Below are 26,114 nucleotides of genomic sequence, written 5' to 3'. Positions count from 1 at the left end.
TTTCAATTAGTTTTTCACATAAAACCATCAATCTGCTTTAATTCACTAGAGACCGTAATCTTAAGACTGGTAATCGAATAAATAATTTTATTCCACAAGAAATTGAAATCCATTCTAAAGTCTTGATCAAAGATTATTTCTATAATGCAAAAATTACACGAGTACGTGTACAAGTTTCCGAGAATGCATTCATTGAGAGTCCGTATAACCATACGTGTTTTATCGTACAGTGTATAACGTTACATGGTATAGCAGCTCTAGTGTCGTGGACGTGTTGATTGCAGTAAATCTGTTCGAACTCAGTGATCAATCACATCTAAACAGCCACTAGCCTTTCACTATTATTATGTCCGTTCAGTAAAAGCATGAAGTAAGATCGTGAAATGGCAGCACTTTCATCGGGAGGGTCTCTTTCCTCTGGAAGCAAATCCCCAGCCCCGCTGAAAATCATCCTCGACTCGTCTAGTGAACCTTTTCCCAAGTCTTCTCAATGGAACGAGTAAGTTTTAATGTTTTTAGTCAGGAACGTGTAATTACTGTAACAACGTTAAATTTTACACTGTAGAATTTGAAATTACAATAAGTCTAACTCTAAGACGGACAGGGGTTCTCATATGCAGACTCACAGACAGGTAAACAGCTACGTTTATGTACAATGTAAATTTATTTAAGTAGATTAAAGTCTACAGTAGAAAACTATTCATACTATTATAATATTGACAAATAGACTAAGTTAAGAGTTTTATACAGTGTACAGCCGGCCTACAGCAAATTTACAAGTCTTGTAAAATAAGATAACAGTTACACATTTCATACAGGTAGGAGGATAGAAGGTGTATTTTTAATGTCATCATGATGAGACACAACACTGGTATTCATGCTATTCTAATTTCTTGTGCAGTTGTGGGTAAAATTTACAACTAAATTCTAACTACGTTGTTAGAAATCAAGGAGGTACCATTTCATCTGAGAGTTCACTTCAACTAACAACTTAAACATGGGTCAATCCACGTCAAATCAACCAATGCTGTTAACCCGACCCCCTTCAATTTTCTTTAAACTCGCACCAAATGTGCCCCCAAGTGTCTGACGGAAGATTCTGAAATATTTTGCCCTAAGGTCAAACGGTTGCTAAGATACGGCCTCCCATAGCAACCAATGCGTGGCCGAATAACTGAGTTTAAATAAAATTTGCTATTTTTGATTGACTGCTGCAGCCAGGTTAGATGAGATACATTGCTCATTTTCTGTAAATTGGAAGAACTTTATGACCTTAACATGCACAATATATTATGGCGCGGATCTGACAATCCGTTATTGCGCAAGAGGTCACCGAAAATGGTGTTAAGTGTCAAAGTTAATGTTTTCGGGTGCATGTTTGGAAGCTGATATCTTCAAAATTCAATTAGCTGAGATCCCAATATTATGCATATTTGGAGACTCTCACTTGGTCTGCACACCTACCAAAAATCGGCCCAAAAGTATGCGTCGTTTTCTTGTAGGGCGCCCTCAAATTTGGATTTTTTCAAAAAGTTGCCAAGTTCAAGGTCACAAATCACCCCTCGTCCCATCGAGGAGTGACACCAATTTTTGTGTATTGATAGACATTTACCTATATTTTCATTGGTTACCAAAAAACTTTTGTAACCGGAATGTTTAATAGCTGGTTTACGCATTCGAAAATGGTCGTAAACACCCCCAAAATCAACGTAAAATGACACCTGGGGTTTACAGCACATTTCAAATTGTGATAAATCAGAGATGAAGTGCCAAGACACAATGGTATCTTCTGTGATGATAGTCTGTAATTAGTACAAAAAGGATATACATCACAAATCGTTTTGTCCTATTGGCAATGACCTTGAAAATGTAGCTGAAAACCGCAAAAAAAAACAATAAATCGGTCAATTTTCCGTAGCCATAATGGTGTTAAAGCGTGTTTACATTGACTTTCATTTGTCTGCCATTTCAGTACTCTTGGTGACTTTAAGCTGAAAACTGCTAATCATGTTCCATTTTTATTCTTTTTTAATCTACAAATAATATTTCAGGTCATCTTTAGATCTTTTGACCTTGACATTGTTCTGAAAATGGCTGTAAATTCCTTAATATTAGCATATTCCCAACACACAAGATTTAACCATTTTCAAAATTAATATTTCTCTCAGACAGAATGCCTGATCATATTTAAATTTACAGTACTTGTAGTCTGTAATGAGAATCTAGAGGATCTGAGATTAATGTATTTGTCTAACATGACAATGACCTTGAAAATACAGCTGAAAAACATAAAATCAATAATAATTTCCAATTATAGGGCATTTGCACCGACTTTGAATAGTATGTCATTTTAACATTACTGATGAGTTATAGCTGATAATTGCAAATCATGTTCCTTTTTTTTTTTCATTTTGAGCTACAAATAGTATCAAAAGTCACATCCATATCATTTGACCTTGACATTCTAAAAATAGCCATAATGCCTTAAAATGAGCATATTCACAACACGCAGTCATGAGCATTACAGCATATATTTCAATATTGATTTTTTCACAGACAGAATGCCTGATCTTGTTGATATTTGCAGTATTGGCAGTCTGTAATGGATACTTTGAGGATCTGTAATGATCAATGCACACACATGCAGTGGTTTCTAATTTATCCAGGTTGTAGGCCTATAGATAATGGATGCACATTATTATCCCCATTAACATTTTAGCCAGAAACCTACAATGATCAAAACACTAACAATTTCAAGACTACTTCCATCCTATGAATGTCATTGACTTAGATTTTCTGGTTCTGAATTTCACACACTCCGCATTCTGTCTGTGAAAAAAAAAAAAAAAAAAAATCAATTTTGAAATGTGCTGTAAAGATCAAGTGTCGTGAATATGCTCATTTCAAGGCATTTATGGCTATTTTTAGAATACTGTCAAGGTCAAATGATATGGATATGACTTTTGATACTATTTGTAGCTCAAAATGGAAAAAAAAGGGAACATGATTTGCAATTATCAGCTATAACTCATCATTAATATTAAAATGACGTACTATTCAAAGTCGGTGCAAACACCCTATTAAATTATTGGAAATTTGAACAATATTGATTTTATGTTTTTCAGCTGTATTTTCAAGGTCATTGTCATGTTAGACAATTAAATTAATCCCAGATCCTCTAAATACTGGTCACAGACTACAATTAGTACTGTAAATATTATGATCAGGCATTCTGCCTGAGAGAAAAAAAAAGTTTTGAAATATGGCTAAATCTTGTGTGTTGGGAATATGCTAATATTAAGGAATTTACAGCTATTTTCAGAACATTGTCAAGGTCAAAAGATCTTAAGATGACCTGAAATATTATTTGTAGCTTAAAATAGAATAAAAATGGAACATGATTAGCAGTTTTCAGCTTAAAGTCACCAAGAGTACTGAAATGGCAGACAAATGAAAGTCAAAGTAAACACGCTTTAACACCATTATGGCTACGGAAAATTGACCGATTTATTGTTTTTTTTGCGGTTTTCAGCTACATTTTCAAGGTCATTGCCAATAAGACAAATCGATTTGTGATGCATATCCTTTTTGTACTAATTACAGACTATCATCACAGAAGATACCATTGTGTCTTGGCACTTCATCTCTGATTTATCACAATTTGAAATGTGCTGTAAACCCCAGGTGTCATTTTACGTTGATTTTGGGGGTGTTTACGACCATTTTCGAATGCGTAAACCAGCTATTAAACATTCCGGTTACAAAAGTTTTTTGGTAACCAATGAAAATATAGGTAAATGTCTATCAATACACAAAAATTGGTGTCACTCCTCGATGGGACGAGGGGTGATTTGTGACCTTGAACTTGGCGACTTTTTGAAAAAATCCAACTTTGAGGGCGCCCTACAAGAAAACGATGCATACTTTTTGGCCATTTTTTGGTAGGTGTGCAGATCAAGTGAAAGTTTCCAAATATGCATAATATTGGGATCTCAGCTAATTGAATTTTTAAGTTATCAGCTTCCAAACATGCACCCGAAAACATTAACTTTGACGCTTAACACCATTTTCGGTGACCTCTTGCGCAATAACGGATTGTCAGATCCGCGACATAATATATTGTGCATGTTAAGGTCATAAAGTTCTTCCAATTTACAGAAAATGAGCAATGTATCTCATCTAATTGGGTTCCAGCAGTCAATCAAAAATAGCAAATTTTATTTAAACTCGGTTATTCGGCCACGCATTGGTTGCTAAGGGAGGCCGTATCTTAGCAACCGTTTGACCTTGGGGCAAAATATTTCAGAATCTTCCGTCAGACACTTGGGGGCACATTTGGTGCGAGTTAAAAAAAAATTGAAGGGGGTCGGGTTACAAATTGTCTGAAAATTGGTTGATTTGACGTGGATTGACCCACATGCTAAACAAGTACAACACAAGCATTTGACAAGTGGATCTTAAGTTGATCATTGTTAAACAGAAAGATTTTTAACACCTGAAGCGAGATGAGAGAAGCGAAGACCCAACGAATGCCCAACGAATTTGAAAATATACACATATGTACATTCGCATCCCTTGCCTTGCTAAATACTGGAATCTTCTAGGGCCTACTGTAGTTTGTACAGACAGTACTGTTCTTCCCTAATAGCATGACATTCTTTGTAAATTATCTGTTACAGCTAGTTCTAGTGAGAGTAGAGTTCTATTCATAGCCCTTGCACAGATTCACTTGAGGTTTAGGACATGTTTAAAATACCCCCCCCCCCCCAAAAAAAAAAAAAAAAAAAAAATGGCTCCAGTGTATCTGTGCAAATCTGTTTGATTACTTCAAACAGCTACAAATGTAAAATTTAATGAATGCAAAGCAAAGTACACCAAACATATTAACCCGTTCCTTACGGGAACCTGGTATACCTGGTATACCAGGTTCCCAAAATGAAGACGAGTGCCTGCTTTAGTGGCCTAAATTCATGTTTCTTTGTGTTAAATGCCCAGAAAAGTGGGTTTGATAAAAAGATCAGAGTTTATTCTATCAGCATTTGTTCTCCTTCTGTTTGAAAAATGCGTATTTCACAGTATTGTGTACCTTTTTCCTGATTTACTTTTTCACTTGTTCTGCTGTAAACTCGTACGATGTATAGCGATCAAGGCTGAGATCAGTTAGATATCTGGGTTTGCTGACTTGAGTCACCTCATTCAGGTACCGGTACCTGGTTTTGTGTAGAACAAAAGATTCAGTGAGCTCATCAGCACACGCTCTATTCATACCTCGCACCCGATCAATATTTCCATTGTTCACTGGCACATGTAGTTGACCTTGGAAAGGGGGATACAATGTACCACTTGACTGCCTTCACACAGATGGATTACCAACCTGTCTACCTCTCTGTCGAAGGGCAAAAAGAATCTCGTTTGGGAGCATTAAAGGCACTCAGAGAATTATGGAAGGAACGGGTTAAGAACAATTTAGCAGCAGATGTGAACATAATATCGTCAAATCTTTGAATTCAAGTTTCAAGTTTCAAGTTTCTTTATTCACCAAAGCAAGAAGATTACAAACAAAGACATACAACAACATTAACCCGTTGAGGACGGTTTGATTTTGCTACAACATGCATTTCCCATAGACACCTGCCCGAGTATACTCGGGACTCGTCCTCAACGGGTTAAAAAACAATTTCAAACATATCAGTTAAACAAAAAGAAATGCTATGGTAGGCAGCAGCCAGAAAGGAAATAATGATACAAGTACATTTGGCATTCATTGAGTATGATTTACTCTAGTGTGATGGGGCCTTGGAACTGGTTCAGTGTTATGTAGGTGAGACTGTGGAGTGTGTCAATTGTTATTTCTCTTCAGAATTGATTTGATTTGATTTGTGATTGTCCTTTCAAAGAAACATACTTTTTGTACTTTTTTGGATCATAAAACTGTGTCACAATCATTGACATTAAATCAATTTGAATTACACCATATTGTAGCATTTCTGCTTGTAAACACACATCTGCATACAGAGGTCATGTACTTGTATCATTATCAATGTCAGGTATTATGATACAATGTAGAACATCTACTGGTCTACTCTTCGCCATAATCAAGCATAACAGTGTGTTACCTTTGGGGAGTCTGTTTGTAAAGTTGTCAGTGTAAAGGCATTTGGAAGACTGCTAACACTCTAGCAAACTGGGTAAAGACCGTCAATTACGGTATGCCAAACTCTAAACCTCTGTGGCAGCCCAACAAGCCCAAAGGGCCCCTGCTTCAGGAATTTAGTTCAGGGGAAGACTATTTCATGCTCCAGTGACATATATATTGAATGTACAGAACTTTGATACCTTGGACCTTCACTCTATACTGCGCTAAGTTAGATTTGTGAATCGGTGTTGCTGGAGCTAGGATTAGGGCATGAGTCCACGCACTGGAAGTTAACATGATGGTCAATGGATGTGCAGTTCAATCTATTCCTTGCTACCATACAAAAAAAAAAACAAAACAAAACAAAACAAATTGATGATACTATTACCATCCTCACTTGCAGCAGTCTGCATTATAGTGCTTGCTATCATACTGGTCATCTGCATTACATTGTACATTGTACCCTCCAATCGTATATTTTCTGGCTATGATTTGCAGTTGTCGTGGATATTTTTGTGCAGTGAAAATAAAAGTATGCAAATATCTTCACTTCTGATATGATCTACACTGTATTAAGTAATGTCTTGATTCCATGGAATTTGAAACATGCTAATTTCATCTTACTCAGCAGAGCACCAAAAAAAAAGAATGAATAAATAAATAAATACGGGCGCAAAAATAAAATCTGTCCACTAATAGAGTAATTCAACAAAGGATAGAACCAATTCCCATTTTACTGTACAATAGTGTACATGTGCTGGTGTAACAAAAAGAAATGCAAGCTTTTCTGAGAAACTGCATGGTCTGTATTCTGTGATTTTCTGTGATTTTCTTCTGTGCCCAGTTCTGAGAGAAAGCTATGGACAGTACTCCTCTTCCTGATGACCACTGTGGTCTTCTCAGCTCGGACAATTGTGCCTCTTGTAGCGGTCAACGTGTCCAAGGAGTTCGGCTGGGACAAAACAGACACGGTAAGCTCCACTGAATTTGGCATTTACTGTCTACAATGTATAACAACATAAGAGATTTCATCACTTTATTTGTGTAAAAAAAAAAAAAGATCATATTTCTTGCAAGTGCATAAATCACTAAGGTTATTACATGTACTTTATGTAAATATTAAGTTGTTCAATTGAATTGTTCAGTGAGTTCGAAGTCCTCTATAAACAATGCATTTTGATTTAGAGTAATGGTGTTCACAGAATGTGCAGTAATGTGATTCAAGGTTCCATTGTACTTCTCTTAATCAGCACCTGCATGTATCTTTTAGACTATAAGTTTGGTACAAGTGATAAACAAGACCCCGTTTACAGTGCGGGGCCGGGCTCGGCCGCGGCCGAGTCCGGCCTCAATTGCGCGGCCGAGCCTCGCAATTTTGTCCGTTTACACTGCTGGGCTCGGCCGCGCTTTTGATTCAAACCTTTCAATATTTTGTCGTAGTGGCGCTCTGCTTGTAAACAAACGCAATTTGGTATTGTCTGGTTTTCAGACCCTTTGCCAAATGAATTCCGTGGCGACGAAGTCGCCGTTCGGGCAAAGGCCTTTGCCGAAGGAAAAAATCCTTTGCAGGACAAAACCACCTTAAACTATACTAGTTTTCGACGTTGAGGGGGTTAATATCCTGAATAGCGAAAGATACAGGCAGAGGGTTTGGAAGCCAGACTAAAATTGGCCGCGCAATTGGCCGCGCATTTGGCCCAGTTTGCGTTTACACCAAGAAGAGGCCGGGCTCGGCCGCGGCTCGGCCGCGGCTCGGCCGCGGCCGAGACCACCTCCAGAGCGAGGCCAAATGCGAGGCCAATTTTGGCCTCGCATTTGGCCTTTTGCGCGTTTACACTGAAGCGGGGCTGGGCCCGGCCTCGCACTGTAAACGGGGTCCAAGATGCAATTTATTTTCATTTCAACTGAGCTTCATTCTTATGTGCCAACCGAAAGGACTTTGCTGCTCTTCTTTGTTTTGTTAACTTTGTTTCTTTTTTCTTACTTAACCCTGCTGAAATGGAACTGTGTGGCCAAGGGCCATCAACAATCCACAACAAGTTTTGCACATCCCATCCTAGAAATTGATTGATGAGACCTGCCCCTTTGTATCACACACACACACACAAAAAATAATACTCTTCGCAACTTTAGGTACATGTATGTCCCATATATACCCCATGTAGCCCAATATTTCCCAAATACAGTTCTCTATATGGCGTTGTTATTGATAAGTCTCTCTTTCAGTGGTTCAAGATACTGAAGATCAACCATCCCTTACATCTAGTAACCATCATAGAGGCTCAGATGCTTCTTCAGTACCAGAGGTACTGCCTGGCATTGATAAATATCATCTTTGAAGTCTTCAGGCGTGCAAAAAGATGTGATGCACTTTCTTCATAGCAGAATAAAGTATCTTTTGTCACTTTTCCTATACTCTTCTTCCCCCTCCCCCCGCCCCCTTTCTCTCCCCTGCAGGGTCTTGTACTCGGTTCATTCTTCTGGGGTTATCCCATCGCCCAGATCCCGGGGGGCATGATCAGTGACAGGATCGGAGGGGACTTTGTCATCGTAAGGGCGGCCTTCATTTGGGGCACGGTCACAATTTTGACGCCCCTGGTGCCATATTTCTTTGCCACTAAAGGAGGGACCATCATGTCAATGACGTTCCTTCGATTCCTCATGGGACTCACACAAGGTGGGTAGAAATTGCCAGCATTTTTAGAATACAGCATGCGCAACACTGCACCCTGGCAATGGTCCGACGGTCCCTGACCAGTAAAAAATCACTCTTGGATCAGTAGCTTTTTTCAAGAATGGACCAGTAAAACATGGAAAATCTGCTACCTACTGGTCTGACAGACAGGTCAGACCAGTATAAAAAATGGGTAAGTGTGCAGCCCTGGTGAACAAATGGCTCACAAGTGGTATATGTACATTGTACATGTAGAGGATTTCTAAAAACATGTGCACAAAGTGCCTCTGAATTGTTTGAACCCACTTAGCTGGGTGGGTTCAGTGATTCAGAGGTGGTGGGCTTACACAATTCCTCCAGACCCATGGAAAAAACAAACAAACCAACGGACAAACAAACTTTGAGTCAAGGGAATAATTTTCCTGATATTGCAAAGCAATTTGCTGTGCATTTTGGATATGGCTGCTATTCAAAACAAAATGTCATTTGTGAAACAGATTCATTGCATAATGTGTTTTTGTTCAAAATATTTGCCCATTGATTAAAATTGCTATCCAATAACAAGAAAGAAAATTCACCCTGAGATATGTTTCATGAGATGAGTCAAAACTTACTACAAAAATATATCCTAGCTGTTTTCTGTGTGCATGGTAATACTACTTATCTGGTGTTAGAGTACAAGATGCCAGTTAAATTGAAAATGGCATGACTGCAAGGTGTCTTCAGTCAGTAAGAGAATAATCATTTCTTGTACATGGCAATTGATCAGTGAGATTGCAGAGATTCCCTAAACCATTTTAATATAAGACACTGTTTTAAATCCAGTTCATATTCAGTGAGTTATTCTGTAGTGTCAGTTCTCTTACTTTTCTGGCCCTTTACCACTGGTATGCACATACTGTACTTTCAACTTTTCTTCACTCTTTCTTGTTCCAGTTTGCATTTTTGCTCTGGCCTCCAAGTGTTAATACATGTAGTTACCTGTTGCCATGCTATGAAAGTAATGTCAAGGACCAAAGTTTGGGCTGTCCCCAGGCAAATTTCAAATCACATGAAAAATTTATTGCCATTAAATTATGATGAGAGACTTACATGTAGCTGACAATTCTGAACACTGCAGCATTGCTGTCATTTTTGTTTTTTTTGCAGGGAAAAAAAAAAGAATACAGTTAATTGTCAGTCATACATCCATTAGTATTGTCACAGAGCCACCGTTGACATGAAGTAGTTGATAGTTCATCCATGAACCAGGAAATGATGTTAGCAGATCACCAAGAAATGCCAGATGTTAGATTGTATTAGTTTTTCCTGTCTTAGGTAAATTTAATGCATTCTGCAAAGTTTTGTATTCAGGATGTTCATCAGCAATGCAGTGCTTGAGAAACCCGACAATTGTGGTTTGGAGTTGGGGTTTATGTAAAGTTGTTTTTTTTTAATCTATCCTTTCCTCTTTTCTTTTTTCTCTTTTCTCTGTTTTGATTGAGTCATTTGCTTGAATGTGAACAGATCCCGGGTTATACACCCTGTAGTCATTGAATGTGTTGTTTGTTAGTTTTTTTTTCAGTTTTTGTGTACTTTTTGTATATTACAGTCCAAGTGTGTTTTCAAGGTGCAGATATGATGGCAATCTAGCACAGTTTTATTGTAAAAAATTCAATCTCAACATTCATTTTCTTCCCTTGTTTTTTTTTTTTTTTTTTTTTTTTTTTTTACTCAGGTGTGCACTTCCCATCACTTACCAGCCTTCTTAGCCAGAAAGTGTCGTCGGACAAGAGAGCTTACGTGTTGTCCTGCGTCTTCGCCTCTAGTTCATTAGGGTCAGTTTGATATCATAGAATCTATGCACAGGACATGTCAAACTTGGCAATGGTGTTGTCATCTTTGTGAAATCACATGAGTTTATATTTTTTTTTTACTATAATTATATATGACATGAATTCCTAAACTAGATCTGAAAATCAGTTTACAACGGAAGAGACAGAAAAAAAAAAAATAATAACTTTGAGCTTTTATTTGTTTTACTTCTAATCATGTGATTAGAGAGACGTGACCATAAATGTACCATTAAAGCTATTCAGGAAGTCATAAAAATCTATTTGATATCATTTTTCTTATTAATAAATGTAGCATCCCTCTTTGTGTCAGAAATGGTGTAAATGAAAGGGATGAAAATTGTTATGATTAATTATTTTATCATGTATTTCTTTATTCCCTCTAATGATCTTTATATGTTTTTTATAACATTCTTTATGTTATATATATATTTTTCTTTTCTTTTTCTTTTCTGTTTCAACCCTCTGCAGTACCCTATTAACAGGGGCAATAGGTTCCATTATCATGGAACACTCAAATTGGCACTACGTATTCTACTTTTTCGGCACGGTGGGCATCGCGGTGGCGTGCCTCATCCACTCGTACTCCCGTAAGCAGAGGAGGAAAACCTACTTTTCCTTCCAGAATGGAAGGGCGGGGACGACGAAGGACGAAGACGACAAGAAGAGCCTGCCTATCATGAAGTTACTCACAAAAAGGCCTTTTTGGTGAGTAAAATGTATCCGCAGTCTGTGACAGTTCAGCTGCAGCCACCCCCCCCCCCCCCCACACACACACACACAACACACCATGCAAACAGTTGTTTCAGTTAACACACTCAGGATAAGGTAATTATCAACTAGGTGAAAAGACTAATTCATAAAGGTCAATTACTATGAGAACACATATTTACTAAACAAAGCCATTTAACAAAATGAGGAATTTGACTTTGCTATAGAAATCTTCACGACTCATTGCCTATTTTCCATCAGTATCTTTCAGAAATCAAGAAGAAGACATTTTGAAAATGAATGCTTTTGAACACTATTGAACACCATGTATACTACTTGTGCATAGCTTATGTGCAATACAGACTTGAGAGAAATGTTGGTGCTTTCCAATAGGGCCTTTTAAAATGCCTTTCAAAAAAATGTTCATATTCACTTGTTGCATTCAATGTCCTGCAAGGGCCATGAAATAAACATAAATTGTTGTGTTACAATTTTGTATGATGTCAACCCATTATCTTTTTTTTTTTTCTTTTATTGGTTTTAGATGCATTCAGTGACTGACTTCATGGTGACATCATTGACTAGAAAACAGACTTTAAACAATTTTTTTTTTTTTTAACTGAATCACACAAACTTGTAAAGCCACAGTGAATTGATGGGTACTGTACATTTATGGCCAGTCAAAAGTTTGACACACAATAAAAAAAGACAACTGATATACGTATAGGAAGGATTTTCAAATATGTTGAAGAAAAAGTTCTTAAGTAATGGCAGCAGAACTCTGTGATTGCATTTACTGTTGTTGATTGCTGTCCTAAGGGGGGGGGGGGTATACACATGTCTGTACAGTCGTAGCATTTAGAAGAGCTCTCAAATAATTGATTCATTTGTAATTATAGCTCTGTGGTACTACTTCAGCTAGAGATCATTAATGTTGTACCACTCTGGCTTGTCGTAGTACCATCACAATTACAACTTTCTATTCGTAATTCTCTATTATGGAAGGAGATACATGTAACACTTTTTTGTTATTGCCTTTTATTTCGAAATTGTGCCATACATACCTTTTGTATAAAAGCTGTCCACACTATACCCTGCAGTTCTACATATTGAGTGACTTTATTTCTGATAGACACTGCCATCCAATTTATTGCATGAGCCCTTGCTTGTGCTCTTGCTTTTTGTAAATGTCACTCAGTATTTAATACATGTATGTCCTGTGTACATAATTGTATTATGCAACATATTTTGTGAATGAGACAGTCAGACAATTTTTGTGAGGGGTTAAATTTTGGATATTCCAAAGAATCACATTGACAGAATTATGTTCCATTTTCAAGGAGCAAAGTTTGGGACACAACATACATTTAATTATATTATGAGAGGTAACGGTTTGGTGCATTGTTGATTATGTAAATTATGTCAGTCGACTTCACAAAAATAAAACCAGTGCCTTGAAGTATATGGCATCAACAGTAGTTTCAGTGAATTGTTCAATGATGAGATATTGTGACAGCCCGTCTTTATTTTGTGTATAGAGAAACACAAATTTGTGTTGGGACATCCAATCTTCATTTGTTTCACATCTTTATATCATTTCAAATCTTGGAATCTCTTCTTTTTAAACTCTGGCCAAAACCAACAAGTCTTACTGTTTATATGATAAATTCTTGTCGGTATTGAGATGCAAGGTCACATGTACAAATATTGTAGAATACATACTGTACTTGTGTTATGCTGTGCTGTATTCTACTGCATAAATGAGTTTATTATGTTTTCTGCAACCATCTTCAAAATGGTAAAAAGTGTAACTCAGAGAAATAGATAGAGAGACAAGAGAGAGAGATGTGGAAGAAACTCCCAAACTTGTACACTTCTTTTGTCTGTTTCTTCCACCCTCTCTCAGGGCAATGGCCATAAGCCACTTGTGCGTCATATTTTCCTTCTTTATTCTGATAAATTGGCTACCAACCTTCTTTAAAGAGGTTTACCCAGAGTCCAAGGTGAGTGTAGTCATGCTTCTCTGCAATGTTTGACCTTTTTTTCCCTTTATGCAAGATTTAATCAATTGCCTCTTTGTGTTTTCTCTCATTCTCCCTCTTTTTTTCTCTCCTTTTCTGCTTTTTCTCTTCTGTCTGTCTTTTTTTTTTACATATTTATATATCTGTTTATATATCTTTTTTTTATATCTCTATATAATTATTTCTCTCTCTCTATAATATTTACTTAATCTCTTTCTCAATATATTCACATATCTCTATCTCAATATATTCACACATCTCTATCTCTCTATTCTGAACATTTGTTTGTGTTGCCTCATCCTTGCCTGCACCCTATCCTTTCTCCGTTTTACTCTTTACTTCTGTGTGCATTTTACCATTCTGTTGCATTCTGTATTTCTGTCCCCCTTTGATTATGTCTGTACTGTACATTGCCTCAACCCTATTTGCGCACATGCACTTTATGATCACACTCTCATCTCATAAACCACAATTTTTGTTTTGTGCATCTTTCTGCCTGATAATTTCACCCTCCCCCCCCCCCCCCTGCATTCTCCCTTCTATGCATTTGTGATATTTCTCATTAATCCTGTGTGCAATGATGCAATTTGCCCATGAAATTAATATCATGGCCTTGGTTTTGCTCACCAACCCCCCTCCATGTGCACACACACACACACATTATATGTTTCCACTATCTGTACTTCAATTCCTCTCTACATGACAATGGTTGCCATCCATACCTTTTTTATACAATCTATACATCTTATGAATACCCACTTCCATACTAACCTTGCCTGCATCATGTGTTTGCACATATGTGGTATGCCACCCCTAATTTTGCTGTTTTGTCATATATATCATGGATCTCGTATGCATACCTACCAATTCTTCAATGCAATATGATGAATTTGGTACCGAACCTCACTCCCTTTTTTATTTTATTTTTTTCTGCTCTTTGTTTCTTTCTTTTTTGAGCATGACCTTGTTCACATAATATTTTGACATTTACTCAACCCATTTTTTTTTTCCTTGCCTGAATCTAATGGGTCGGTTTACTACATCAAACTGTTCATGGTGTCTCTCTTTGTTTCGTTTGTTCCACCATCACTGCTTCATCTTCTCTGTGCCCATCCTCCCATCTGTCAATCCCTTTGTAACTTTCTTTACCTCCCACCCCACCCCTTTTTATGTCAAACATTTCTGTCGGCGCACTTTCACACTCCGCGCCCCTAACTTGTTCGTTCTCTTGGTTTCTCCTTGTAATTCTTTCCCACTTTAATTCACCTATCAATCCACCTGCCAATGTTTCTATCTGTGCTTCTTAATCTCTACCTCGCTCTCTTATCCTTCTCCTCCCCGGCTTTCCTTCTCCTCTTCAATATTTTTCGTTCCCTCGCTCTCGGAAACGACCTTCCGACATCCAGGGGTTTGCTCATAGGTCACAGTACGATGAATTTTACGATGTATCTCATTCTCTCGTGGATGCCAACTTATTTCAAGGAACTTTTTCCGCAAGGCAAGGTAAATTGATGTCTCTATCTGAACCACAGCACATAACTTGCATTCGTTGAACTGTCCATGTGAGTTGTGTACTGTACACATGGACATGTGCATGGTGTGGAAATTCTTATTTAGACAATTTAATGGAGCCATAAATGCGCTGCCTCACCACCAACCTAACCCCCCCCCCCCCCACGCATTAAAGGTAATAACAAAGAGGTACAAATTGTATTCCAAGCTTTAAGCAGTTTGAAAATCAACATCAATAATCTTGAATATTAGACAAATTTATGAGATGGCATGTTATTCATGCAAAATGCATGCTTTTTGTGTGATCTATTAAAGTACGATGCATTTATGACCTTACTGTCAAAGAAAATTGCAATTGGCTGCTTTTGCACATTATTTCGATATCCCAATATTAGCTACCCCCCTTATGTTTCCCATATGGATTTTTTTTTTCTTTTTAAGTATCATGTCAAGTAAGTTAGAAGGAATGATTGGTATTTTGCTGGAATCTTACATTGATTTTCCTCAAATGCCCTTTGAAAGTCACGTTTCAGACTTCAGGTTCATCATCCATGAAAAAAATGTTACAGGTTCCAGTGACACTATGGACTAGTAATACATGTAGCTTAACATTAACAACAAAGGTTTTCTTTTTCTACTGTTTGTTTTCATGATAATACAGATCGAGCATTCCATCTGTCGCTGAGGGTATCAGCAAAAAAAAAAAATTAAAAATCTCTTCTTTCAAATAACTAATAAATGTCTAACATGTTTAGACTTTGTGCAGAAATTACTTTCTGCACTGTAACATACATGTGTTGTGTGCCCTTTGAGTTTGCTCCTTCCTTAGACAGTATTTGGGGTCATCATACTATTGAATAGCTTGCACGTAACACTCCCTCTTGAGTTGTTCCAGAAGAACTCATGTTTCTCTAATAAAATTGCTAGCATTGAAATCATTTCTAAATCTGTTTTGAAAAGTGGAAGTCAAACTAGAGATTTTATTGAAAGCTCTACAATGTATGTCTGGCATCTCTATACAGGTTATTATTGGGAGTTTTGCAGAATTGTTGGAGGGTTCAGAGTTTTCTCATGAAGATTTTTATGCCTCCGCCACGAAGTGGTGCCGGAGGCATTATGTTTTCGGGTTGTCCGTCCGTCCGTCCGTCCGTCCTTCCGTCCGTCCGTAATGAATTTTGTGGACAAGGTAACTATCGAAACCTGCTGAGGTATCCTAATGAAACTTGGCATGTATGTGTATTAGGGGGTGAAGTTGTGCCTATCAACTTTTGGGTGCACATGCTCAAGGTCAAAGGTCAAAAGGTCAAGGTCAAATACATAAAATTTCACTATTTCCACCATATCTATTGAATGCCTGAAGATATTTTCTTGAAACTTAGTGTATACATGTTTTACCCAATTAAGATTCTCTGGTGAAAGTTTGGGTCATGAGGTCAAAGGTCAAAGGTCAAAAGGTCAGGATCAAATACATAAAATTTCACTATTTCCACCATATCTATTGAATGCCTGAAGAGATTTTCTTGAAACTTAGTGTATACATGTATTACCCAATTAAGATTCTCTGGTGAAAGTTTGGGTCATGAGGTCAAAGGTCAAAGGTCAAAAGGTCAAGTAAAAATATTAAAACTTCTTTTTTTTCTCCGTACCTTGGAAAATTGTTCTCTTGGTATCTTCATGGAACATAGTATATACATGTACTGACTGGAAGTGATTATCTAGAGAATGTAGGGTTCATGGGGTCAAAGGTCAGGGGTCAAAGGTCAAATGTAAGACTTCAAAATTTTACTATTACCCTCATATTTATGCAATGCCAGCAGGGTTATTTTTTTACACTTGGTGTATGCGTGTGTAACCTAATAGAAATTCTCTGGAAAGTTTTTTTTTTTCTCTTTTTGCCTCAAAGGTCAAAAGGTCAAAGATCAAGTGAAAGTGCTGAACTAACTTTTTCCTCCATATCTCGGAAGTGGCTCAAGTTACCTTGAAACTTAGTACATATTATGCATGTTCTACCTGAAAGTAATTATCTTATGAATTTTAGGGTCAAGGGCCAGATGAAAGTGGTAACAATTTACTATTCAATTCAGAAATTGCACTTTTTCTCCACACCTGTACCTTGAAAATTACTCAATGCCTAAATGTATGAATGGGTCAAAGTCAAGTTAAAGTCCTGAAATCCCTAGATACATGCTTTCCTATTCATCCAATTAAACCTAGGTCAAGGAAGGTGAACATTCAACACATTTGTGACAAACTTGTCATTCCAATATTTTACCAATTTTGTGAAAATGTAATCACACAGTGTCCACATGTACTATCTAGACCTATTGGGAAAATCATGCATTATGGCGGAGGCATACCAGTCGCCAAAGCGACATTTCTAGTTTGTTTTGTTTTGGTGTTGTTGTTATTTTTGTGTGTGTGTGTTTTAATAGTTGTGATCACTAGCAAATAGAATGTGACTTTCCCTACTTTCTTCTCACACAGGGATGGGTGTATAATGTTCTTCCGTGGCTGGCTGCCATGCCTGCCTCAGTTACAGGAGGGTGTCTTGGAGATGCCCTCATAGCTCGTAAAGTGCCTGTTGGAATCTCCCGGAAAGTCATGCATGTGAGTCTGTATTCTTTGTCTCTTATCAAGAAATACATTTGTCATTAAATGAATAGATATAGATAAATAAATCATTGATTTAGCTGATATAGCATAACCCATTATCCCAGAAATAACATGTATGGGGTTTGGTCCCATTTCTATGCATTCTATTAATTGTCCAATGCTAGTATTACAAGAGGTAGAATAAAGGATTTGCTTTCATCTGAACCCTCATTTTTTTATTTCATTTGCAGTATCACCAAAAACTTTTAAATTGTTAACTTCATAATGATCCTGACATGTAAATCCACACCCCATTTAACCCTAACTAGGCCGGGGGGGGGCCTCCGAGGCCCCCCCCTCGACGTTTCGCGCGATGTATCGCTATCGCGAGAAGCTATCACCGCGACGTTTCATGACTTTTTTCTTTCGAGTCTCCTGCATCATTTGACACCAAATTTGCGATGCCCGGGTGTGCGGTTCCGAAGTTGCGCATAAATATGCACGTGCATGTCAGACCAAAAATTGCTCAAAAACGTGAATTTGTGTACAATTTCAATGCAAACTGTGTTTACAGGCAAATTTCATAAAAGCATGATTATTTTTGGGTTTTATTGATTAAAATCAATTAATAACGCATTTTCTTGTTCGGAACAATGTTACGGACAAATTTCATCGAAAAAACAATGAAAAACATAAAGTCGAAAAAACAAAGAAATACATAAGAAATTCACAAAACAATAAAATACTTAGGAAATTTTTTCTGATTGCGCAATTTTTTTCTCTCACATTTGCTAAGGACACTAAAAAGAATATTTACACAAAAAATGTGCCTGTTTTGAGCTTTATTTAGTGATTTATACCAAATTGTCTGATTTCATGCATCATTATGCATAAATTAGCATAATTTAGTGTAAATGATAATTTTTGAAAAAATTAACTTCATGGTACTTTAGATTACATCATAGGCAATGTGTGTGCCAATTTTCGTCGCGATCGCGCGGTCGACGGCCGAGATCCGGAGGGGGGGCCTGGGAGGCCCCCCCCCCCCCCCGGCTCTATCATCTACCTGAATAGCCCGGCCTAGTTAGGGTTAAGAAGAATTTATAATAAAATTTTCAGACTAAACTTGGCCAATTTTTATGTTTTGGTTTCTTTTGTGTAATTGTGTGCTATTGTTTAAGGTTACATATAATATCAGAAGCTCTTTCAGTGCAGATTAAATCATTCTTTTGAAGAAAGCATTAAATGAGTGAGAATTACCCATTCAAGGTAACTTTCGAACAATCTAACATGCTTTAAGGTGAGAGCAGTCGTTTATGCTTTCAGCTATCTATATAATTAAATTAGGATCTGCTCCAACATTTTATAAACATATACAGTATGTCCCCCAAAAAAATTACAATCAGATTTTTGAATTGATAACATCCAATATGATTGACCTGTCTAAATGCTACTTTAGGGTCTTAAAATATAACATCTTTGCTGTATTTTGCAGAAAACCCCATTCAATTCGGTTAAGCGGTCACAGAGAAATGTAGATTGTTGTGAAGCATGTCATGAGTCTGATTCTTCCAATTTTAGCACTTCGATGCTCTTGGGTGTGAATACAGTAGACAGAACTTGGAGGGAAGAGATTCCTTACATCCTCTACAAAATTCCTCATTTCTCTTTGACCACTGAAGCAAATCGAATGGGGTTTTCTGTAAGATGTGGGCAATGAGTTGTAGTTTCATACCCTGAATTTGTATTTAGATTGATTCACTATTTTTAAAGATATTATTGTGGAGCCCATTTTAATTTTTTTGGGGGGGACATACGGTACATGTATATCAGTCCCCCCCCCCCCCCACTTCCTTTCCTCAATTAATGCTGCTCTCTCTCTGTACAGACGATTTCCATGTTTGGAATGGCCTTCTCCCTCCTCTGTGTCGGCCTGACAGACAGCTACCATGCCTCACTCATCCTCATGGTCATTGCTGTCATGTCTCAGGCGTGTTGTAACAGCAGCATACCGCCAAATGCCCAGGACATTGCCCCAAAGCATGCTGGGATGGTGTTTGGTAAGTTGTCATTATTTTGTTGTTTGTTTTGTTTTTGTTACTGTAATGTTTTTATACCAGCTGTAATAGCGCCACCTTGTGTCAGAAGTATGAACGTGTTCAGCAATAAACCACAATACAGTGCAGTCTATAACCCGGCACCAAGGTGTACACTCGTAGTGTCAATCCGAGTGAAGATATTACAAATATGGCGACGAGGATGGGATGAGCGGAATCCCAAGCTTGTTTTTCGAGTAGATTATGATGTCTACCGTCCCACTGAGATGTTTTTGAGGACTATTAGTGGAGTTTAAGCTTAAATTTCCGACTGATTATTTTGGATTCAACACGTACCGTTGGTGAGACTGTCAAGAATAGGAATCCAAGATGGCGGCGCCCAGTGGCTACATTGGACGACTGGGTGAGTTCCAACAAAGTCGTGAGACTTTTAGTGCCTATGTGGAACGTTTGGAGTTATTTTTTGCCGCAAACAATATAGTAGAGATAGATGCTACTGATGAAGAGTCTGTGCGTAAAAACTGTGAAATCCAGACCAAAATGAGGGCAATTTTTCTCACTGAAGTTGGCCCTGCAGTGTATGAAACTGTCAAAAATCTCCTGGCACCGGGAAAGCCAAAAGACACATCACTCCAAGTGATACTGAATAAACTAAGGGATCATTTTGACCCTAAACCGCTGGAGATTGCGGAAAGCTACTGTTTTGGCACTAGATGTCAACTGCCAGAAGAGGACATCGCGAATTTCGTGGTGGCATTGAAGAAATTATCAATCCACTGTAATTTTGGAGATTTCCAAGATCGTGCTTTGAGAGATCGGTTTGTGTGCGGTCTTCGGAGTGAGAGGATACGCAGCAAGTTGATGACAATGTCCAATCTTACTTTTGATGTGGCATGTAGCACTGCAATCCAGATGGACTTGGCTGAAAAAGGGTCTAAGGCAGTGCGCCCGTCAGCCTCAGCGCAGCACCAGTCATCAGGGGAAGTTCACAAGATGTACCATCCCGCCCAAAAGACAAATAAAGCGAAGTCAACCAAGTCAAGCACAGGGACAAGTAACCATGGTAACAGGACAGGGAAGCCTTGTTACCGATGCTCAGGACAGCACTCGCCAATGAACTGCCCATTTAAGAATGCAGAGTGCTATTCGTGCAAGAAGAAAGGGCATATCGCCAGCGCTTGTCGAAACAAAAACAAGCCTACTTCAAAGCAGACCAGATCTTCAGGATCCACAAGCGGACATCGTCAATCACTACATACCCTCGAGCAGGAACCTACCATTGAGGAGGACGAACTTGCTATATACACGATACATAGTAATTCAACAGCTACCGGTAAACCAGCCAGAGCACAAAACGGATCATTTTCAGTTTGTGTGGAGCTAGGAGGAGCCCCCGTAAAAATGGAAATCGATACCGGAGCATCAGTGAGTGTGATACCAGAAGCAGTGTACATGGAAAAGCTGAAGCAGATTCCTTTAGACGCGAAGCGAATCGAGTTGCGCAGCTACTCTGGAGAGAAAATCCCAGTGTTGGGTAGCGTTCAGGTCCCAGTCACATATAAGGGGCAACAAGCAGATTTGCCGTTGGTGGTCGTCAAGGGAGATAAGCCAGCATTGTTGGGTAGAAATTGGCTACAAACCTTGAAGCTCAACTGGAGTGACATCTTCCATGTTCGCGTAAACTTCAAGTGTGCGGAGGACGTGATCAAACAGCATCCTAAAGTGTTCAGCGCCCAAGGAGAACAAATCACAGGTCACAAGGCGAAAGTTCGTGTGAAGCCGGACGCTAGTCCCGTACATTGTAAAGCTCGTGCTGTGCCGTATGCACTCAAAGAAAAAGTAGAAAAAGAACTGCAAAGACTTGAGTCTGAAAACATTATCAGCAAGGTAGACAATAGTGAATGGGCAACACCCATTGTAGTAGTACCTAAGTCAGACGGAAGTGTCAGAATCTGTGGTGATTATAAGGTCACCATAAACCAGGTACTGGAAGGTAACATGCCAGACACACTACCCACTGCAGAAGATCTGTTTAGTACCCTCACAGGCGGGCAGGTCTTTACCAAAATGGACTTGACAAATGCCTATTTACAGTTAGGTGTAGATGATGAATCAAAGTCTAAATTGACAATCAATACACATTTGGGTCTATTTGAATTTAATAGGCTTCCTTTTGGCATATCCACAGCTCCTGGAATTTTCCAAGGGGTCATGACAGAAATCCTTGAAGGGATTGAGGGTGTGGTATGTTACCTCGATGATATCTTGGTCTCAGCTCCAGATAAGAGCACACATGATGAGAAACTGCTAGAGGTACTGAAACGCCTCGAGAAACACAATGTTCGTGTCAAACCACAGAAGTGTGAGTTTTTCAAGGACTCAGTAGAGTACTTAGGACACAGAGTTGACAAGGATGGCTTACACCCCATGAAGTGTAAGGTGGATGCCATCAAGAACGCGCCCACCCCCAGGAACATCTCTGAGCTCAGATCATTTTTGGGACTTGTGCAGTACTATGGGAAGTTCATGCAAAATTTGGCTACCATATTGCACCCTCTAAATGAGCTCCTGAAGAATGATGTACCCTGGAGGTGGACACGTGAGTGTGAAGAAGCGTTCAAACTGTGCAAATCTCAGTTGGCAGAGAGTACCATGCTTGTACACTATGATGTAAACAAACCAGTGAAGTTGCAGTGTGATGCCTCACCATATGGTGTAGGGGCTGTGATTTCACATGTGTTAGAAAATGGGGAAGAGAGACCCATAGCCTTCGCATCCCGAACACTCAGTACCAGTGAAAGAAACTATGCGCAGATTGAGCGTGAAGCGCTTGCTTTGATTTTTGGTGTTCGCAGGTTTCACAAATACCTCTATGGCAGACGGTTTGTAATTGAAACAGACCATAAACCATTGACAGCCATTCTAAATCCAACTGCGCATGTTCCAACACTGGCTGCAGCTAGGATGCAAAGGTGGGCCCTCATACTGTCAGCATATCAATATGACATTCAATACAGAAGGTCAGCGGAGCACGGTAACGCTGATGCAATGTCTAGGTTACCCCTGGCATCAGAAGTGACTCCAAACCCAGGGGACTTGTTCTATTTCTCCTATGTAGATGAGTTGCCAGTCACAGCAGATGACATTAGGAAGGCAACCCAAACAGACAAAGTGTTGTCAAAGGTGAAGGAGTACGTACAAAATGGATGGCCAAACCACATGTCAAACACTGAACTCAAACCATTCTTTGTACGGAGAAATGAACTCTCAATAGATCAAGGTTGTGTGATGTGGGGATCTAGGGTGATAATCCCTGAGAAGTACAGAGACAAACTGTTAGGAGATCTGCATGATCAGCACATGGGTATGTGCCTGACCAAGAGCTTGGCGAGAAGCTATTTGTGGTGGCCAGGTCTTGATAAGGACATTGAACATATAGTAGAACAGTGTAGTACGTGTCAAGTAGTAGGAAAACAACCCCCAAAGGTACCATTGCAGCCATGGAAATGGCCGAGTAGAGTGTGGCAGAGGCTACACATAGACTATGCAGAGATAGAGAAGCAAAACTTGTTGATTGTGATAGATAGTCACTCCAAGTGGGTTGAGGTGTTTCCGATGAACAAAACAACCTCAAGCAAAACAATAGACGTTTTGCAGGGATTGTTCGCATCCTACGGTTTCCCTGAAGAAATCGTGTCTGACAACGGACCCCAATTCTGTTCAGAAGACTTTACCCAGTTTTTGAAAAACAATGGTGTAAAGCACACTAGGGTACCCCCGTACCATCCAGCTTCAAACGGAGCAGCTGAGCGCACAGTGCAAATTGTGAAACGCGCGCTAGTGAAGCAAATGCTTGACCAAAATCCAAAGAAAAGACAGTTATCACTGTCACACAAACTAGCCAATTTTCTGATAACATACAGAAACACACCTCATACCACTACGGGGCAGACACCAGCAGAACTGTTCCTGAAAAGAAAACCAAACACAAGGTTCACACTGCTCAAACCAAACTTGGCTAAAACTGTAGAGGAAAAACAAGAAAAACAAAAGGAAAATCATGACAGAGGTAGAGTGAAAGAAAGATGTGTGGAGGTAAACCAAAAAGTTAAGGTGAAAAACCAGCATCAAAAGTGGGTGAAATGGTCACCAGGAAGGGTTGTGAGAAAATGTGGGCCAAGAACCTACATGGTCAAGATGTTCGGTAGTGGGAAAGTGAAAATGGTACACATTGATCACATGATGACAATGAAAATGGCTGAGTTAGGAACAGAGGAGAAACCAGATGAATCAGAAAATGTGACTATGACTGAAACACATGCACAAATGCATGAAAATGAAGTACATGAACGTACAAATGATAGTGAGGGATTGAACCAACATGTAAATGGAAGTTCAAATGTGAGTAGCAGTCAAACTGCTGGACTAGAGACTAGTGAAACAGATGTAGGTCAGAGACTGACCCCACCGCAATCAGAGGTAGGTGGGTCAGCCACGTTTGGACAAGGAAGGTATCCAGTCAGGAAAAGAAAACCTGTGGTCAAATTTGATGCATAAACAGAGATGCCAAATTTGTAGTTTATGCATTGTTTGTTTTTGTTTTAATGTTATATTGCTAAATTTGCAGATGGAGTAATGCAAAATACAGCAATAACAAAAGTGTTGCACAATTCATCTGTTCATACAGTGGGCTCTTATAATAACAAACTCATTGGGCCCATTTCAAATATTGTGTTTGTCAGTGTTTCCCTTATAATGAGAGTACACTGTATATGTTGCAAAATTTTGGCATACAAAAGAAGAAAAAAAAAAGGAATTTGAAACAGTTTGCAAAAAGGCATACATGTACATTCCTGCAAACTCACAGCTGTTTACAATCTGTAGTTCAAGTTTTAAATGTTGATGAAAAAAACAACTGGAATTTATATTTAAATAATGCCAGATAAATGTTTCATGAAACTGAGTGTTTTATGTACACCGGAAGTTGAGTTTAAAGTGGCACTGATAATATGTATAACAGACTTGAAAACTTATGAATACAAGTGTACGTATATTGTACATGCGGGTCACAGGAGATGTACTACTTTATCAAGAAGTCACATGACAAGCATGTACTTATCATATTTTGAGGATGTATTTGATTGAGATTGAAGGCATCATAGATTTTGATGATATTCTAAACTCACATTATAACTGGTATTACCTTGGTTACCCATTTACTGTTCTAAGGTGACATGATATTTGATTGTATAATGATAGACACATACACACAAATGAGTGAAAATGACTATAGGACACATTTTGAACAAAAGCACAGTTGTAAACATTTTCTATGTGAAAGAAATGTTTTATTTAGAAAGGAAAAGTGATCCTTTATGGAGTTAACATTTTGATATTATGCATTGAATGGGTAACAAAGTTATATGACAAGGCAAAAAAAAAAAAAAAAATGCATAAGCCTGCATTACAGTTATTTTAGCCTTTTATATATATTATATTGTAACCACACATGTATTCACATGTATGTAAACAGAACTTTTTCATTAAGAAGGGAGGAGTTGTAATAGCGCCACCTTGTGTCAGAAGTATGAACGTGTTCAGCAATAAACCACAATACAGTGCAGTCTATAACCCGGCACCAAGGTGTACACTCGTAGTGTCAATCCGAGTGAAGATATTACACCAGCCATGGTACATATTATGTAGATAATCATGCTAAAGACTGAGCTGTGCAAATATTCCCAAAATGATTGTGCTTCACTCATAATTGAAATATTTTGTATACCTGTTGAGGACGAGCTGATTTTTTGCTACAACAGGCAATTCCCATAGACACCTGCCCAAGTATACTCCGGACTCGTCCTCAACGGGTTAACATTGGTGAAACAATTTTCAACGGTATCATCCACTTTTAAGTTAGCGTCGATAAGTCGAATCTTCCACATTTCACTTTGAGTTATAGCCTCACTTTAAAACTGTACAAGGATTAGTTTCCACGTGTCCTTTGATGACATCTTCTAAAACACAACTGTGTGTTTACTTTGCTTTATGCATAGAGTCAAATCTTTATGATCTCATGCATTGATAAATCTTTTTTTTTTTTTTAATCTGTAAGATACAGAAATTATGTTTTTCTGCTGCATTTAAAAGCCCCAGTAGTTGCGGGGAGTGTACTGTATGGGTGGTCTAATTGAATTCACCGTCCACTGGGGGCATTTGAAAACCACATATAGCGCCCATCAGCCAAGTGTTAGTGAATATGGGCGTTCGAGTGCAAGCTTATTGATATCAGACGTAGATTCTTTGCCTATGTGTGTACTTGCATACAAAATACAGAAGTAAACCGCTGCTCATGATGCATATTCTTCTATTTACTCCTTTTTTCCGTCCCAGGCATAATGAATGCGATGGGTGCAGTGCAGGGCTTCGTCGGGACCTACATCGCTGGCTGCATCCTCCACTCCACCGGCAGCTGGTCTGCCGTCTTCAACATGTCGGCCGCAGTCTGCCTCTTCGGCTGGTCCGTCTTCACGCTGTTCGCCGTGGGAACGCCCGTAGTATGACGTTATTGCCTGCCTG

The 26,114-nt window shown here is 38.7% G+C and overlaps 1 protein-coding gene across 1 annotated transcript; it reads left to right on the top strand.

The window, feature by feature from the left end:
• Positions 1-317: 317 nt before the first annotated feature.
• On the top strand, positions 318-26,114 carry LOC140234317 (voltage-gated purine nucleotide uniporter SLC17A9-like). Its single transcript, XM_072314378.1, has 9 exons — positions 318-499; positions 6,981-7,107; positions 8,594-8,813; positions 10,528-10,627; positions 11,114-11,350; positions 13,260-13,356; positions 17,371-17,493; positions 19,367-19,538; positions 25,929-26,114. Exons 1-9 carry the CDS (start codon positions 384-386, stop codon positions 26,096-26,098), a joined length of 1,362 nt encoding a protein of 453 aa, XP_072170479.1. The 5' UTR covers positions 318-383; the 3' UTR covers positions 26,099-26,114.

This window comes from Diadema setosum, chromosome 10 (assembly GCF_964275005.1).
Source record: "Diadema setosum chromosome 10, eeDiaSeto1, whole genome shotgun sequence".
Taxonomy (NCBI): Eukaryota; Metazoa; Echinodermata; class Echinoidea; order Diadematoida; family Diadematidae; genus Diadema; species Diadema setosum.
This window is presented reverse-complemented; position numbering and strand designations above follow the sequence as displayed.